This window comes from Hippocampus bargibanti, linkage group LG12, assembly GCF_051943395.1.
Source record: "Hippocampus bargibanti isolate YZ-2025 linkage group LG12, ASM5194339v1, whole genome shotgun sequence".
In the NCBI taxonomy this organism is placed as follows: Eukaryota; Metazoa; Chordata; class Actinopteri; order Syngnathiformes; family Syngnathidae; genus Hippocampus; species Hippocampus bargibanti.
This window is the reverse complement of record NC_142745.1, coordinates 4,731,882-4,750,225: the sequence shown is the minus strand read 5'-3', so window position 1 is coordinate 4,750,225 and position 18,344 is coordinate 4,731,882. Positions and strand designations below refer to the sequence as shown.

Here is an 18,344-nt window from a genome sequence, read left to right as displayed (position 1 = left end):
GCAAGAAGGCAGTCTGGGAGTGGGGATAGGGGGAGGGGTTCGGGGTGGACGACAAGTTCGAAAGGAAGACGCTGCGCCCCCTGGTGGCGCTAAAATGTTAACAGCGTTGAAACCATTTGGGTTGCTTTGTGCAAGCGGGTTTGGTAAATGATACCACTTCTGGATAGAGTTGAGGTTCTTTATTGCGATTTCCGTCTTGGTCGGAGGGAGAAAGCAATGTGTGCATCTCGTACGACTGACTTGCTTCAGTGCATGCTCAGTTTGGTCGATAGCCAGGCATCGCTAATCGAAAACGCAAATACGATGTGCTTATATCGATGTTTGCCAACTTTCATTTGTGCTATGCACGTACATTACTTGTCCAATAAAAAGTTGTCATATCGACCATACGTTTAAACACAGAATAATGATTTTTACCTAACTACCTAACAAATTGTACGCAATTCAGTAGTGAAAAGTAGCTAAGTGGACTTAATCACACATTTTTTAATGCGGCCATTTTTAATGTGGCCATTTTCATGTGCTCTTGTAGTTCAAATATACCTGTCAACTCATACGGGTTCTCTGTATTTTATATATATTTTTTAATACTTTCAAATAATGTACGGTGTACTATAACTTTTATATATGTCTGTGTAAGCTCTCAGTCGTACAGGAGTGGTCCATCGATGAAAAGGTTTCTTCAGCCGTCATCTGTACTTATTTGAAGGTGTCGGACGTTTCGCTTCTTATCCAAGATGCTTCTTCAGCGAACTAAAGTCTTACTGGTAGTTTCGGCCCTATATATATCCAGGTTGGGGGGAGCAGACGACTATTCCCTGAGGCTCCACTGATTGCTTCTATTGTCCTGACTAACGACTGGCCTGATTGCCCTATTTGCTCGGGTATCACCTCATCAGCTTACGAAGTATCACCTCTCATACTAATCCTATGTTGCCTAAGCAGGCTGTTGTACACCTCACACCACTATATCGGTTTAGTGAAGGATTTAGCTGTTTTATGAAAATCGCTTCTTTTACTCCCCTTTCAAACCCTCTATGTTCTTTCGCTAAGACTTTAACCTCATTGTCGTCAAATGAGTGGTTGCTAGCTTTTAGTGGCATATGTACTGCCAATTGAGGCCTACTAGTATTATCCCTGCGATGTTGATAAAGTCTTTTTTTGAGAATTTGTTTAGTCTCCCCAATGTATTGCTCTTCACAATTTTATTATTACAATGTCTTGAATAAACTACATTACTTTGTTTGTTTCGCAGGGATAATACTAGTGGGCCTCAATCGGCAGTACATATGCACCTAAAAGCTAACAACCACTCATGCTATGAACTGAATAGATAAAATAATATCTATATCCAGTCAGAAAATGAAGTACACATGCACCGTATGATCCAAATAAGAGTTTCAATTGTCATATGTTCATGATAAAGGGTCATAGTTTGCCCCTCTGTATTGTCTAGAATCATTTCTCACTGTGCTGCAGTACAATTCGACACTACTACAAATGTCAACCATAAGAACGCACGTCTCAGATTCTGGTATCACCTGTATTGTCAGTCTGCAATCCTCATTAGCTGTTCCGTGTCAGTTTGTTCCCTTCCTGTCAAGTGCTAATGATTTTAATTACTTTGAGTGTGTTCAATTCATTACCTGGAATCTTTTTCTTCTGTCCTTGCTTGCTTCTCATTTTAGTGCATTTCATCCACTAAAATGGGAATAATAATAATAATAATAATACATTTTATTTTCAAGCATCCCTTTGTCCCCGCCCCAGTCCGACTGGCGGTCTGCAGTGACTTTGGGGTCGGCATGGCAAGGATCACACGGCGCATCATCATTTCGTGGCTTTGTTACACAATTGGTGACATAATTTGAAGTGACATACAAAGAAATGATGAATGGTTTGGCAAACGCCTTACGAGGCCAGTTAGGACTACTTTTACAAACACAATGTGTGTTTTGACTATTCTTTGTTTTCATTAAACTGCTCAGGCTATGGGGATGTATATAGGGCTCGATATAGTGAGTGGTGGTGTAGAGGACAGACGGTGAGATCAGACCGGCGTGAGAAGGGCTTGGGGCTAAATTGAGACGGTGATACATGCTGGACAAGCGCTGATGCTAAACTAAGCTCTTTTTCAGAGGTGAGAAAATGGGGGGCTGCCTATATACACTGCCATAAATAAGCTTATTGACACATTTTGATGATCACCTTCTTCTTAGCCTGTAGATTTGCAGCGGCAATGTCTAATAATCGATACTCCTATGCGTTTCTTTCAGAAGAGGCCAAAGTGTAGGGGTAAGGATGAGGTAGCATTTTAAATCACAAAGCTCTCTGCATTTTACCACCCTGCCACCAAGAGATGAGACCAGGTGACACTTGGCGGTGAGAACTGGCGGGTTGAGGGGGACTTGAAGGTCCCGGGGCTGTATTTGGTCTCGTAGTCTGTGATTGACAGTACCACATGTTGATTTGAATGCCATTTCAAACTACAATTGGTCTTTAGAGCGCTGGGGGGATAAAAAAGGGTTGGAATATTAGCGTCCTATCCCATGCAAGTGTTAAGCCTCGAAGGACCTGCGAAAATGCAATCACAACTTGTATATTTGCATTCATTTGCACCAAGCTCGCATTGTGACGTCATCACCTCCTGTGGCTGAATACTTTGAATTCATTTTGTCCAAAGTGTATTTTTGCTCAGGTGGACAGTTCATTTGTTTATCCACGTCAAAACATGTAAAATTAAAACACTGAAACGTTGAGATAAAGCTGGCAAAATATAGCTTTCACTTTGGTCTCAAAAATAAACACACACACACATCCAGATGATTTCCATCAAGGAATAAGTTTATTATTATTTTAGTCCGATAGTCTGTACATCTCTTCATATAATTATTACACGCTTCAAGTCAAACAAAATAATTTGCACGCCTCAATCCTTGGGTTTAAAATTATTTAAATAACAGTCAGTCAAACACACACACACACACACACACGCGCGCGCACTTTGTTGGAATGACAAACGAGTTAAAAGGACAGCAGGGGAGAAAGTAAAGTCACGCGACACCAACTCAAGAAAAACGAAATGATGTGCACCCAATTTAAAAGCACGCATAATAACACTGAGGCACCTGTGTGCAGGGACACGCCGTTCCATCCATCGGGTACATGAACGGTTATGCGGGGGGACACGAAAGGCACTGCCTGCGGGCATTCGGATTTTCACTGAGAAGCAAGTCGTTAGCTTCGTAGCAAAATTGACGAAATCATTTCAAAATTATTGTCATACTATGAGGAAAATAACGTGCTTGCAAAAAAAAGTTGTTTTCGTTGTCATTACGGCGGTGATAATGGTTTGTTTGTACTATTTTTTTTCTTGTTTTCCCCATAACTTATCCCTTAATATGCCTCATGCAACTATGGTATTAGGCTAACAAAGTGCTAATGGACAAATTGGCCTTCATTTATCATTTCTTTCACATGTGAAAATATATGAAATTCTTTGGTTGACTGAAATCGACAAAAACAATCAATTAAAGTCAAATTTATCACCGATCCAACTCAATTGCAATCATGCACACAATGCACATTTTGTGTGAAAATCTAAAGAACCCGAAAAATTAAATAGATTTCACATTTTTATCCACACACGCACAATGCTGCCCAAACAACGATGATATTCATCAACAACAACAACAAAGCATAATTTTCCAGTGTGTACTTATGGTATCACATTGAATGCATCACAAACCCATCATTGACACATCATAACCGTATATGATGCTTATTTTTTTTTTTTTTGCCCATTGGCACATCATAACCGGATATGATGATTTTTTTTTTTTGCTTGTTAATTTTTAATACACGTGGAAGCCATCTTGCATGAGAGTGACAAACCGACAGGCCAGAATATTTTCCATGCAGCGGAGGTACCTATATGGCTTTTCTCTCCGCTAGTGACACATTTTCTACATTTAATAGCACTTGCTCAGCTGCAGCACTAAGAATTCAAGGATAGATATACTGTACCTACATGCTAATATGCTCTTGCGCTATATTACACTTTTGCTTTCTACCTTTTTATTTTATTCTTGAGAAGATTATGGTTTTGTTGTGTGTGGTTTTTTTTTTTGTCGCCAGTGTCGTCAGACCAAACTGGTTATATTGTTCAATGGCAAACCATCACCGTTCGTTTTAATAACTGCTTGTGATCCAACAATTATGTGTCATTAGATGAAGTTCTGATTTAAATGACTATAATCACAATAAAAAGTATTAGTTAAATAAACAGAATTCTGCCCTGCACTCTCAAAGTGTCAATCAAAAACCTTTAACGTGGCTTTTGTCTTGGCTACCTCCGTGCCGAATGTTGTGGCCAGTCGGTGTGCATGCCACTTTTGAACGGAAAAAGTGTATGAACGTGTTCCCCACATTTTTAATATCATCCATGCAACTTCCTCTGAGTTGGGTGCAAGCATCTTATTAATGAAATGCGCAGAAAGTGTTTTTGAGACACAAAATGGCTTCAATTGCAGGTGAACTGAGTAGTTTTGTATTTTTTTTTTTGTAAAGATTTGTTTTTCAAGATGGCCCCTGAACCTAAGCCCACATCTTCTATCCAAGGAACAAAATCAACATTTCAACAACAACAGAGTCAAAAAAACAAACACTTGGTATGATTGTCCTTTCTTTCTGAAGAGATTCCGTAAAGGATAATCATGCGTTTGATTCATCATTCTAAATGGGTGTTTAGGGATGTTGAGGAGTTGAGAGAGACTCATGCATAAGTAACACTTTGCAGTAGCAGCAGTCCGAGAAGAAGAGAGGGTCCATTTTAAATGCAACGGAACATTTTGCCCTCCCAGCTTGGTTCTGGAATAAGTCCTCATACCCCTAAAGTCTCCTGGAGGTCTTCAAAGATGGAGCAGGGTTGGGGGGTGTATACATGTGTCCTGAGAAAGGCTATGTGCGTGTATGTGTGTACATGCGGAGACGAGCTCAGCTCCGTCGCCATGCCGTCTTTAAGGATGGTGGCTCTCTGGAGGGGTGTTGGGTGGGTATCCAGTGTTGAAAGGGTTAAATCTCTCCTTGCTTTGAGGTCACATGGTACCAGGTTAGAGGAGTGGCTGTCAGGGGTCGTGTTTCTGTAGAGCTTGCTGTAGTTTGCGTCTGTACATTGTATATTTCGATTGCACGGCTCGCACCCGCTCCGCCTCCTCTTTGTCCAGGATGACCAGGAAGTTTTGAAGCTCCGGGACTGAGAAGGCGTGCCACTGTTGACAAAACAGACATGACTATTTTTAGGCATTTGGTGACTTTTCATGACAAACAACTAGGTCTTGTTGAGTTGAGAGTGTCTCACAGTGAATCCTTGACTCATTTGCAGATCGCAATATATCAGGGGTGTCAAAGTCATTTTTTGCAGCGGGCCACATTGTAGTTATGGTTTCCTCTCGAGGGCCGTTATGAATTTGGGGAACCCATTAGAATGTTTAAATCCCTTCAAATATTACATATAGAGCACACAGCAAATTAATGAATAACTCGTTTTCAAATCTGAAGTCAAGAATAATGACTTTTATTGTGGTTGACATCCAAAAATATGAAATTTTGGCTCAGATTTTAGCAATCATCATGGAATTTAACAAGTTTGATTTGCTTTCGCGGGCCGAAAAAAATGATGTGGCGGGCCAGATTTGGCCCGCGGGCCTTGACTTTGACACCTGTGCAATATACAAAATCACTTATAAGCATTGTTTTCTGTGGATAGTTACAAACAAAATGCTCTTAAAAAGCGCTAGCTAAATATTGCTATCTAAATATCGCTAGTTAAATATCACTAGCTAAGTATCGCTAGCTAACAATGTAGAGAGGCTTTGTTATTGATTGGTTTGATGTATTATTTTTAAGGACTGTGAAGGAGTGAATCATTGACTAATTGGCAGATCGTAATACATGAAATCATGTACAGGTATTAGCATTGTTTTCTGTGGGTGGTTATAAACAAAAAGCTCTGATGATTGGCTTTTCAAAAGCGTTAGCTAAATATTGCTCTAAATATTGCTAGTTAAATATCGCTAGTTAAATATCGGCTAGCTACACATCTCTAGCTAACAATGTAGAGATTTTGTCATTGCTTCATATGTATTATTTTTAAGGGCTGTTAAGGAGTGAATCACTGACTCATTTGCAGATCGCAATACATGAAATCACGTATTAGCATTGTTTTCTGTGCGTGGTTATAAACAAAAAGCTCTGATGATTGGCTATTAAAAATCACTAGCTAAATATTGCTAGCTAACAATCTGGAGGTGTTTTCTTATTGCTTGATATCATGTATTGTTTTTAAGGGCTGCTAAGGCAACACAATCTGGAATTTGTTTTATCGATTAAACCATTAGTATAGGTGTAAAAAAGGTGGATTAATGCTTTTTGTTATTAGTGAAAGGACTGGATCCTGCTGCACCCCAATTAGTGTGGTTTTATTCTAGTCTTATGCAAGCGTCTCAGTGTGAAGTTTGTCGACAAAACACCTCAACAGAAAATAAAAAGTTGCGCAAAGACAATGTAATAAACAAAAAAAAAAGGAACATATTTGACGAAAAAGAAAGTTGAAGAGTGCGTTAATCGGATACGAATGTGTACTTTGTTACCTCCACTTCTCCAGTCTCATTTTCTTTGAGGATAAAACGGAGCTGCTCGCAGTCAGGACCTGCTATCAGTCTGAGAAGAAGGGGACGCTCACACAGTGGAAGTTTCTGGAACAAATCTGACCAAAAAAAATGACACAAACATCAAAATTGTAACATGTGTGTGTCGGTTGCATCTTGTATGACATTTTGAATTTTGACTACTGCCTTACCTTGTCCATCACGATGCGTCTGCCCGTATAAGGCGAATTTCCGAGGGTTGTCCAACACCATGAACTTTTTCAGCAAGCCCTGAATCACCTCTCTGGTGGTCGTCGTGGAACTGATGTGCAACTGTTTCACGCAGTCACATGGGAGGTAGAAGGAGGTCCCGTCCTCACTCTTTTCACATTCTTGGCTCTCTGATGATGAGCCGTCAGGGCCTCCCGGTACCGCCACCTCCATTGACGGCACTGTGACGGGTCGATTGAGCCTCAGATATACTTTGATGAAACCCGTGTAGGAGCCGTCTGAGGCCTGCGACACAGTAAAGCATCAAAGAATTTGACAAATTTAATATAATAGACCGTGGTTATGTATATGACATCTTAGAATTGTCAGGTGAAATCACTATCCAAATATTTTTATTTATGTTCACACGCTAGTGTTATGACAGCTAGCTAAACTGCTGATTGTTGTAAAGTGAATAACACAAATCCCAATGTGAATCCATTTACATGGTCCAAAACATCTGAAAACTCACCAGTTTCATGCCGTTCTCTGACACCCGGGAGTTATAGTCTTCTATCCTGATCCGCACCTCTTCTTCTGGAAGGTCTTTGACATGCCCTTCTTCCTCCTTCGCTTCACTCTTTAGTTGCTAGAAAAAAATAAAAAATAAAAGACAAGCAATCATGCAGTGTCTCTTTTGGGCCACAAGATGGCGGCGCCTCCTTCAGGAAAGCAAAACCATCTTTCATGAATAAACTTATCGCTGAAAACGATTTGACGATGCACACAAAAAGAAAGAGAAAAAAAGAAGGTGAACTGGGGACCACGAGAGCGTCTACAAGAATATCCCCATCTTGTAAACGCATTCGTTTAATACATTTCCTGTCCTACATCTTGTAATCTACAAAATGGAACCATATGCTACTCTGTCTGTATTTGATTCGCAGAGTGACACTTTAATATTCATATAAATCTTCTCTTCCAGGCAACCCGCATTGACATCGAAAAGGGGAAGAGGAAACGTTGCAAATGAAGTAGGCAAATGACTCAGTCAGCATCCCCGTACCCGATTATTGACTGCGCGCCATATTTCTCCCTCACGATGACGTTTAAGGAGGAGGATGAGCTGCGACGGCAGCGGCAATGACAGCAGAAGCAGGAGGTGAGATGGAGGTGGTGCGGGGGTAGTGAAGAGAGCGAGGAAGGGGGTAAGGGAATGATAAAAGAGAAGATGCTGAGCCAGCCTTAGCAACACAGAGTTTGACGAGGTTATTTATAGTCCACTCGGAAGCATCGTCTCTATCTTCGATATTTTTTTTTTCCTTCCTCTGTTCCTTTGCATTATCTGGAGCAGAGAGAGAGACAGGGAAATACTGTATGAAAGCGTGAGAGAGAAATGCAGGTCAGGAAAGACTTCTGAAGGGAAGTCCTCAGGTTGTGTGCTGAAATCTGTTTCTTTTCTACAGAAAAGATTTGTAAATAAGTGAATGTAGCATAATTTGGAGAATGATTTACAAAAATCTACAAAAATTCACCCAAGATGGCTGCTGAGGTTCCACACATTCCAACATTATTCTGGTACTTTGACTTTTTTGGAGAACTGCTTACATAAGTTTGTAGCATGAACAGAACAATTGCTGGCTAACAAAAGCATCTGAGGAAAATGCATGATATGCATCTTGGAGGTCCTCTCATGCCAAAATCAAGCACATTGAAAAGAACTTTGCAGGAATTCCTGCGTTTGTGTTCTCCTGCAAATGCATCAGAGGCCCAGGCAGGCCTCTCTGCATACCAGTGGCAGCGATTACAAAACAATACTTGTAACTTAGACCCTTTCAAATCATTTACATTTAGCCATTTTTTTCCTTGTATTGTCTTCAGATGCACTTCCTTCAGGTCTCATTTATATACGTGAGAGCGATTTTCATTGAAATGTGAATGTGAGAAGAAAGTAATCGAGTAAACAGTATTTGATTGTGGAACTGGAGAATTATGACAGCCTAAATGTGTAAAAGAGCCATTAAATAAGGGCACACCCACACACACGCGCACACACACCTACACGTTTTTGCTACATGGTGGGGACTAGGTGTGCGAAAGGGAACCCAATTTCAAACATGAAAAAAATATATTTCTGATACTCATCAAAATTTGATTTGAGGACACATTTTTTTTGCGGATGCTGTAACGGCTATGACATGGCTGGTTGATGTAGCATCTTTTGCTAATGCTAATGCCACAATTTTGGAGTATAGTCATCGATGTGGATTCAGTTCGGTGCAGATAGTTCCAATTCAAATGAGTTCAGAACGCACACGCGCACACAGACACACACACACACACACACACACACACACACACACACGCATACACACACCTCACGCTGATATGAGGATATGTTGATGCACTCATTTTGATAAAACCAGAGACGAGAGGTCACACAACTGCTTGAATGGTTCCCGGAAACATTCGGTACTTGTGTGCCCTGTGCGTGTGTGTTGTTTTAATAATGCATCTCAAAAAGCTCAAATGCAAAAAGACTCCAGACAAACCACAACACCTGCGCTAAAGCTCACATTACACACATAGTCACGTTCATATTTACATTGCACGTTCATACACACACACAAACACACACACAGACGTTCATGCATTATTTAGGAATGGAAATCAGAACTCGAATAGTGCACAGAAGCTTTTCAAGGTTGATCTTCAACCTCCCCAACAGCATGTACTCTATTTGCAAATGTTATGGAGATGCCCTTTCTATCAGACAGTCATGACACTGAACCAAAAAAAAAAAAAGGATGAGATAGTGCTGTATGTTTATTTGTGCAACCACATTTGATTCCTGAATTAATTCACCATCCATTGAAAGGCTATTGAAGTCAAAGGGCCCATTGCTTTCCCTGCAAATGAGTTTGTCACGGCACAAACACAAATATGAACGGCCTGTTAACTCTGGGTGCACAATAAAAATCTGGTGCGCTGCTTACCTACTAAAATAATCCAGAATGCCAGGATGTAAATTTAGTGGGGCGGGCTATATTTGATTCTGGGGCAGGGCAACAAAAAAAAGGCAAAAGGGGCTTATAGTTTTTGTATTGAAATTGCTATTACTTTTTTATTATGCTATTATTATTATTATTATTATTATTATTATTATTACGATAGTTGTCCATGTGAAGTGTTCAATGTCTAGTTCAATCTGCTATTTTATTATTCATTTTACTTATGGTTTTATTGTTATGTGCTTTGTTTTATTGTTTTTATTGTAAAGTGTCTTTGGGTGTTTTGAAAGGCGCTTGAAATTAAGTGTATTATTATTATTATTAAGTGCTTTGTTACGGCTTCAGCTGTTGTCAAAACGCTATATAAATCAATATTTATTGGATTGTATTACATTTTTTTGTCTGATACTGGGAAAAAAATCTATTTTTCATCATTATAATTCTGTGAAAAATAAAATCCAACGATGCAGAGTGAAATACACATTTTCACTGATTTGGTATATTAACTCATTGCCATTTACGAATTTATTCGGGAATTGAAAATATGTCAAAGTGCCATTCTCGAGTTAGTTTGTTTTTGTTTTTTTTCTTGCTTGGATGCCGATAAAGCGCTGGCCAGACCTTTGGCAATGTTTTTTTTTCCTTCTACCAGGGGGCAGCATTTCCCTTTTTTCCACGTTAAGTGTTTTTTTCCAGCTTCAGCTGTTGTGAAAGCGCTATATAAACCAATATGTATGGATTGCTTTGTACTGTATTTTGGACAGCCGCCCTCATTTCAAGCTCATATAACTCCAGACCCATATAATTTAGGAATTAACATTTTTTTTTTCTGATGAAAGAAGAAAGTCTAAGGTTTCCTACGCTACATTGAATGTTTATGTAGTCCTTAAAACGAAATATTCTGTGGGTCCTGGAATTTGAGTGACTGTCAAAAACCCTGGCACTGGAGTGCGCGCATTTTTGCATGTCTGGCAGTGAATGAGTTAATCAGATCATTTTTTGGGGGGTAAGAAGCAGCACACATGCTAAAGCTAGCATGTTGACGTGAGGCTAAAAAGTGGAAATGATTTTTAACAGCCCTTTCACCATTTGTCCCAGTATGGATGGATGGATGTGTGGATGGAGTCAAATGCAATCACTGCCTTTCACACTGAGCACTTCAATGCACCGAATGCCATAAACAATGGTTTGCATAATCTCCTTTTCATATTCAAAAGCACAGGGAGGAAAAAAAACCACACCAAAAAAAAAACCATCATGTACTTGATGTACAGGAAAGCGCAGACACTCCCTGATGCTTGAATCCCATAATGTCATTTGCGTGCATCTTCCTCAGGCTGTGAGAGATGGAAAAAGCTTCGCCAGCTGACAACAGGGAGGCTGGCAGCAGAGTCAGGCTAAGTCCGATCAGCATTACGTCTAAAGTGCCTTGCAAAGCTAACCGCACATGCTGACTACACAACTGGTCAATTATTGAGGGATTGTACCTGGGCCAAATTAGACACAGAAGGTATCGCTGGGACAGACGGCGGTGGTTTAAACTGGTTGAGCTTTTGTCTTTTTGTTTTTCGCTCATCGTGTACAAATGCACACAGAGTGTAAAGTACAGGTGTCAAACCTGAGTCCCGTGGGCCAAATCTGGCCCAACACATCATTTTATGTGTACGACTCACTGAACCAAATGCAAGTTTTTTGAAGTAAAGAAAATCACGTATGCTTTTTATCCACTATTAACTAATTCACTGCCATTCACTGATTTAATTCGGGAATTGAAAATATGACGTAGAGCGCCATTCCCGAATTTGTTGGGCTTTGTTTTTTTCATGCATGGGTGCCGATAAAGCGCTGGCCATGGCCTCTAGTAATTTTTTCATAAAACAGCAAAATCCTTCCCTTAACCCTAATGGTGGGATGTGGTTCAATTTGGATCGTTCTTACAAGACTGCTTAGGCAACATAGGATTAGTCATGCTGATGAGGTGATACCAGGGCAAATTGGGCAATCAGGCCAGTCGTCAGTCAGGACAATAGAAGCTGTCAGTGGAGCCGCAGGGATTAGTCCTCTGCTCCCCCCAACCTGAGAGCAGATGGCTGGACAGTAGATATATATATATATATATATATATATATATATATATATATATATATATATATATATATATATATATAGGGCCGAAACTACCAGTAAGACTTTAATTTGCTGACGAAGCTTCTTGGATGGGAAGCGAAACGTCCGACACCTTCAAAGAAGTACAGATGACGGCTGAAGAAACCTTTTCATCGATGGACCATTCCTGTACGACTGAGAGCTTACACAGGCATAAACCAATACATATATTTCACATTGTATTTTGGACAGCTGCCCTCATTTCAAGCTCATATAACTCCAGACCCATATAATTTAGGAATTAACTCTTTTTCTGATAAAAGAAGAGAGTCTAAGGTTTCTAACGCTGTATTGAATGTAGATGTAGTCCTAGAATTCAATATTCTGTGCGGCCCAGAATTCAAGCGATAATGACAAAAACCCTGGCACTTGAGTGGACACGTTTTTGCGTGTCTAGCAGTGAATTACTTCATGTGATTCATAACTTATTTTAAATCATAAGGCAAGCGAAAAGTAAATAGAAAGAATTTGTAATTATGTGAAAATGTTCGACCACTAGGCAGAGATTATTCTGGGCTGCTCTCTGATTGGCCAATCAGTGTTTGTCGATGATTAATTGTACCTTGTCATAGAATCCCGCATTCGAGTGTTATGACAACATTCGGAGGTTGGTATTAAATTTACAAGTATGCAAAGTATCACCACAGGCAAATATCTTGTTTATAGGAGGACAGGCAGATAAAAAAAAAGTTGCCATGGTAACAGCCACCCCCACCCCCTCAACTTGCTACAGTTAAGCGGTCGCCAACACGCACACACGCCAATAGTCAAGTGCTTGAGTTTCAGCTTTGTTTCTACGGAAACCTCTCCCACGCACTGACAAGGTTGACATCATTACCTCCGTGAAAAATACATGTTGCGGCGTTCACACTTTATACATGCCCCGATGTTTGATCCATGTACGTTCTCCCGCAGTGTCATGCGTGAGGCATCAAGGCTGGGATGGATAAGGCTGAAGGTGATCAATGTTACTAAATAATGTATGACTTGCCATACATACATGCAGCAAGAGACTGCCTGCAGTGTCCTAACCACTTCCTGCTCAAACTTCTGCATTTCTTGCCTTCACGTTTGTCATCCAAATCATCGGTAAACAAAAAATAAATAAATAAAATACACTAGCGACTCCTCTGCTTGTCACCACGGCAACCCGCAAAAGTTTTGTACCTGAGCGGAATGCCTGGATTTCCGGAAGAACGACGTCTTGGCTGTGAAGAAAGTGAAATCTTCATTGTCATCGTCCAGGCTGCAGTAGCCGCTGCTCATGCTGTTACTGCTGGTCATGGAAGGGGTCGGCTCCGTGTTGACAGTCATGGAGAGGGACGGCACGCTTGGACAAAAGTCCCGTTTTAGCCTGACTACACTCCCTCAGACTGTCTTAAGTCCCACCTGTGACTGCGATTGCAGACCAGGAAATCCGAGAAGGAGCATACAAGTGACTTCCCCCGCCAGTTTTCGTTGCTCTGGCAACATATATGCACCTCGACACGCACGGCAGGAGGTCACCTGGCCCTTGTGTCCCGAAGTCACTTTCCAGCTCGGTGTCAAGTTCAGCCACCTGACAGCCACTTGCTACACTTGCAAACTAACAGTCGCCACCGTGTCAACGCTGCAACCACATCCTGTTCTCTTCTTAGGAATCATCTAAGTAGTGCTGATGTTTCTAGTCTGAAGCGCGTCAGATGTCACTTCGGATAGCAACGATGCGAAAAGTCCGTCGCCTCCCGTTTCTCTGCACCCGCTTTCTTCACTCACTCTCCTGTGCAGCCTCTCTCGACCATTTGTGGTTATCGGGCTGAGAGCACCCACCCCCCTTTTCCCGCTCGCTCTCTCTTTCTCTCTGCAGTGCAACATCACTTCCTCTAACGGAAAGCCAAAAAAAATGGTGTGGGGGGGGGGGGGAATATGAGTGAGCTCCTGTGTTACATACTGTGCGTATCACGACTGCATTGACAGGAAGATGAGTAGACAGTCATACCAGAGAGGAAGACGGCAGTTATGTGTGTAGGTGTACCTTGACAATCACATAAGCAAGTGTATGGAAAGTGAATATGATGGACTATGCAAATTTCAGGAATATTTATTGATTGATTGTGAGATATTATTAGCTACGAGCTGTTCCACACCCATCCAGCACCTCTGCTTAAAAGGGAAGTCAACTCAAACTTTGTTTTCCCGATTATATATTCTATGTAGTCCCAGTAGTCTAAACACGGCATTCGGATTCATATTGTGTTTGTGGAATATTAGCTAAGGAGTAAAATCCATTCATTTTTGTCCACCTCAAGGGGCAGCCATTTTGGAACTTGCTGTTAACCAAAACTGACATAATACTTCATATTTCACAATCATTGCTTCGATTGAGAAAACAGATGAGACATGATTGGTTGTTAGCGAAGCCCTGAACAACTGTGATGTCATTTTCAAGTGACAAAAAAATAGCAAAATGGCTGTCACCGAAAGACCAGGTGGATTTTGCTGCTGAACATCAAAGTGGAAGTTCAATGCTAAATTATCTTGAATAATATATTCTATTCACCTCCCTACTAGTTTAAATGTAACGTTTCAAGTGGAACTTGTGAACTATGAAAAAAGCCGCAAAATCCACACATTTCTATCCATCTCAGGGGGTGAATTGAAGTAAATAATATGGCAAAAACGTGTGCTATTTTTTAAACATTCTATTTAATTATGTCATCAAACGTATATTATATAAGTTTTTATAAAGTAAAAATTTAGACTATTTTCTTATGTAATAAAATAAACTCAAACCTCTGCAGTGTGACAAACCAAGGATGTGCATTTGATAAATATTTTCATATATATTTTTAGTGGGATAATTTGGTTCAATTTGATGCACCCATTTTTTAAAATCAAAATTAATTTTCCAATTCAAATGATGTGTGGTTTTTTACATTCTTAGTATATATCATTAATGAAACGGATTGAATCTGATTTCAAGGTAAATTAAGTTAAGAATGCTTTCATTTCTTTCATAATGGATAAATCCCCACTTCCCATGGAAATTTTGAAACTACTGATGGAATTTTGCCTTTGGGTGCTAATTTTAGGTACTTATGGTGACATAATTTCTCACGTCAAGGGTCATCAGAAGTCCAACTTAGATTTTTTTTTATGATAATATTTGTTTGATAGGATATCAATCGAGCCTAGAAATCCCACACATAAACACCAACACAAACAAATGGTAACCCCACACATACAAATTTATAACAATGATGGCATCACAGAGTGAGTGTTTTCTGCTGACGTACACATAAGTTGAAGCTGGATGCACTCCAATTCATCAAGGAGATGAAATGACAAGAAGAGAGTGAAGGGAAATAAATCACCACCTCTTTGTTTACTCTGAACTAAATATTCATTCAGATCATTAAAGCGAATCATTCATTTGTCATTTACTCGCTTGTTTTTAAACCTTGTATTCAGGCGGCGTGATAGTCACGGTAGGTTTGTTCGCACTCACACACAGTAGAGTAGTACTACCTGGCTTGCTCCCAAGGTCCTAATTTTATCTCATCTACCCACTGGCTTCTGACATTCTGCTGCGGGCACGTGTGTCCGTGTGACTCGCGCTTTGTGTGTGCGTGTGTATGTGTTGAACCTCAACTGTGTGGGTGACTGCAGCTGAGAGGCCACGAGCATGATGAAATGATTTGTGTAATTATCTTTGATTTCCACTTTTTGCTAAGAATGGAGTACTGTTGCGAGTTTATGTGTGCTTCCTGTTATAGTTGGATGGGGTGGGCGTGTGGTGAAAAAGTGTAGACTTGGAGAAATGTTGAGGTAAGTACCATACAATTATTTACAATTACAACACATGCACGCACATGCACATACCATGCCTATACAAGTACATGCAATCCATCCGCACATAATATACAGAATGCTTACTTTGTGTTTCGGGGTGGAGCGTTGACTTGTGGGAAATTCAGTTTCTTCATCAGGCTTATTGTCCCTTTGGTTGCAGTTCAGCTGGACTTGTCTCTCACACTCCAGATGACAAGTGTAGGTACAGTCTGAAAAAAAAAAATAATAAACCATTTCATTTAAAAGCATCTTTCAAATCTCTCCAGGTCACTTTACAGTACCAGAATAAGTTTTTCTGTGGGTGAGCAGCGGTAGCCACACGCGCCAGCGTTCACTCAACCCGAAAGTAACTCAAATAGCTCATAATAATAATAATAATACATTGTATTTATAAGCACCTTTCAAAACTCTCAAGGAAATAGCTAATACGCAGATAGCTAGCTAGATAGCTATATAGCTAACACTGTGGATAGCTAGCTAGACAGATAGCTAGCAAGATATCAAATAGATAGCAAGCTCGATAGCTAGCAAGATCGCTACCGAGATAGACAGCTAGATAGCTAAATAAATAAAAATAAATAAGAATAAAGTCAAGAGAAAAGACAAAAAAAAGCTAAATGTTAAATAAATGTATTTATATCAATGACGAAAGAAAGTGGAGCCAAAGCATATATGCATACACACCCACATTACACTCAATAAACGACAATGAAATGATGCAATTTAGAATGAATAAAATCCATTTAGATCAAGCAGTGTTCGAGTGCAAAAGTAGCAAACGTGTCTACCCAATTTTGAAACTCCATACACAGGGTTGTGTCAGGAAGGGCATCCGACGTAAAAGCTTGGCCAAAAAAACATGCGGATCAAACCTCTAAAGTGGAGGACACTGATTTGCTGTGGCGACCCCTTGAAGGGAAAAGCCGAAAGGAAAAGAAAAAGATACACAGATGCAAATCTCTTATAAATGGAAACAGCATTGCCATCTGGTGGCAAAAATCAAATTCGCATTTATAGTTGTAGGAATTCGATTCGTGTGATCACCACATTTTATAGTGTAATTAGATCTATAAGAAAGAAAAGTAAGCGGTTTTTTTGTTACAGAGAACAAATACAGCTGAATAAATACATTTGATGCTTCAAAGAGACCACATTGTATAGACATGTCATGTATAGCATACCACACAATACAGTACACTAGAATGCTGACAATCCACTGTCATACCCAAAGTACAGAAATAGAAGCACTGGCACTGTGAACTATCTTTTACTGCTTGGCAAGAGAGGAACGGATTTGCATTCAGCTTTCTAAAACTTCCCTAAAATAAATTTGCCGTGGCCAGAGGCTTTGCACAAACTCTTTAGTCTCACAGCTCATGTCTTTGCCGTTGGTCACACGGTCCGTGCAAAAGAAAAAAAAAGACACTTTAAAAAGCACACAGGCAGCTCGGAGGTGACGGTGATTCCTAAATCGATTACAAATTTCACCCACAGGATACTCAACAAGTGCAGTTATATTTTTTTTCCTCACAACTTTTGTGCTAAATTAGTATAATGCCCTGGTACACATCGACAACATTTCATCGGCAGCGTAACCATGGCAACAAGCCCTTTCCCGTATATTGTAAGGGCGATATTTTGTCAAGCCGAGCTAACAACAGAAGGTGGGCTTCTATTAGTGGTTGAGAGATTTAAAAAAAAATACATAAATCACTTGAGCTCTGTTACTAACCACAACAGCAGCACAATAGCACATAAGCAGTTTACGTTCTCAAAGTTTCTCCGTAATGGACCTTTTTCATTGGGGATGAGCCAGTGCTGAAAACCTGGATCGATATCAGTCACATGCATGCCAAATTCTATAACCTTCTGGGTGTGTTGATGACCCGAGAAGGGTCGATGAGTCAAAATGTGACGGAGAACGGGGAGTGACGGCTCAGGGATGAAGCGTCTTGCTGACAGACAGCTGGGCGGTGTTGGGGGGGGGTCAGGCGAGTGCTCGGTTGGATAAGCAAGCGATTTTGTTGCGCTCGCTTCTATTTGGGAGGGGGGGGGGGGTCAATGCAGAAAGCCGAAAGGAAACACAAAGAGAGGAACTCCTTTCCTGCCTGCCTGAGATCATTAGCAGGTATCATTTGGGAAAGTTGTATTTACAGTAACTACCCACCCATCTGTTTTCCATGTTGCTTTTGCCCATTAGGGTCGCGAGCTGGAGCCTCGACCATGTGACTGGTTGAAAGGAGTGGTTGCCAATAGAGTTTATATTATCAATATTATAGACAATCATTATCTCAAACACACAGACAGACCCCTAAGAACAATTGATTACAGTGAGACCTCAACTTACAAACTTAATTGGTTCCCAGACAGAGTGTGTAAGGCGAAAAGTGTGTATCTAAAAAAAAAAAATCCCATAGGAAACTATTAAAATGGGAATAATCCGTTCCTGGGTTTCCATAAAATATACTTTTCAACTAAA

General features: G+C 40.3%; 1 protein-coding gene across 2 annotated transcripts in view; it reads right to left on the bottom strand.

Annotated features, from left to right (window-relative positions):
• Positions 1 to 3,830: 3,830 nt before the first annotated feature.
• Positions 3,831 to 18,344, bottom strand: part of rassf5 (Ras association domain family member 5) — a 28,495-nt gene continuing 13,981 nt past the window's right edge. The window contains exons 3-7 of one of the 2 annotated variants that reach the window (XM_089009773.1): positions 15,950 to 16,074; positions 7,390 to 7,506; positions 6,860 to 7,163; positions 6,651 to 6,766; positions 3,831 to 5,270 (exon numbers count right to left, since the gene is read on the bottom strand). In XM_089009773.1, coding sequence (XP_088865899.1) covers positions 5,127 to 5,270; positions 6,651 to 6,766; positions 6,860 to 7,163; positions 7,390 to 7,506; positions 15,950 to 16,074 — 806 coding nt within the window. In that variant the 3' untranslated portion in view covers positions 3,831 to 5,126. Of the gene's footprint in view, positions 5,271 to 6,650; positions 6,767 to 6,859; positions 7,164 to 7,389; positions 7,507 to 13,201; positions 13,810 to 15,949; positions 16,075 to 18,344 lie in introns of those variants that run through there. The other variant, XM_089009774.1, reaches the window with a different exon arrangement.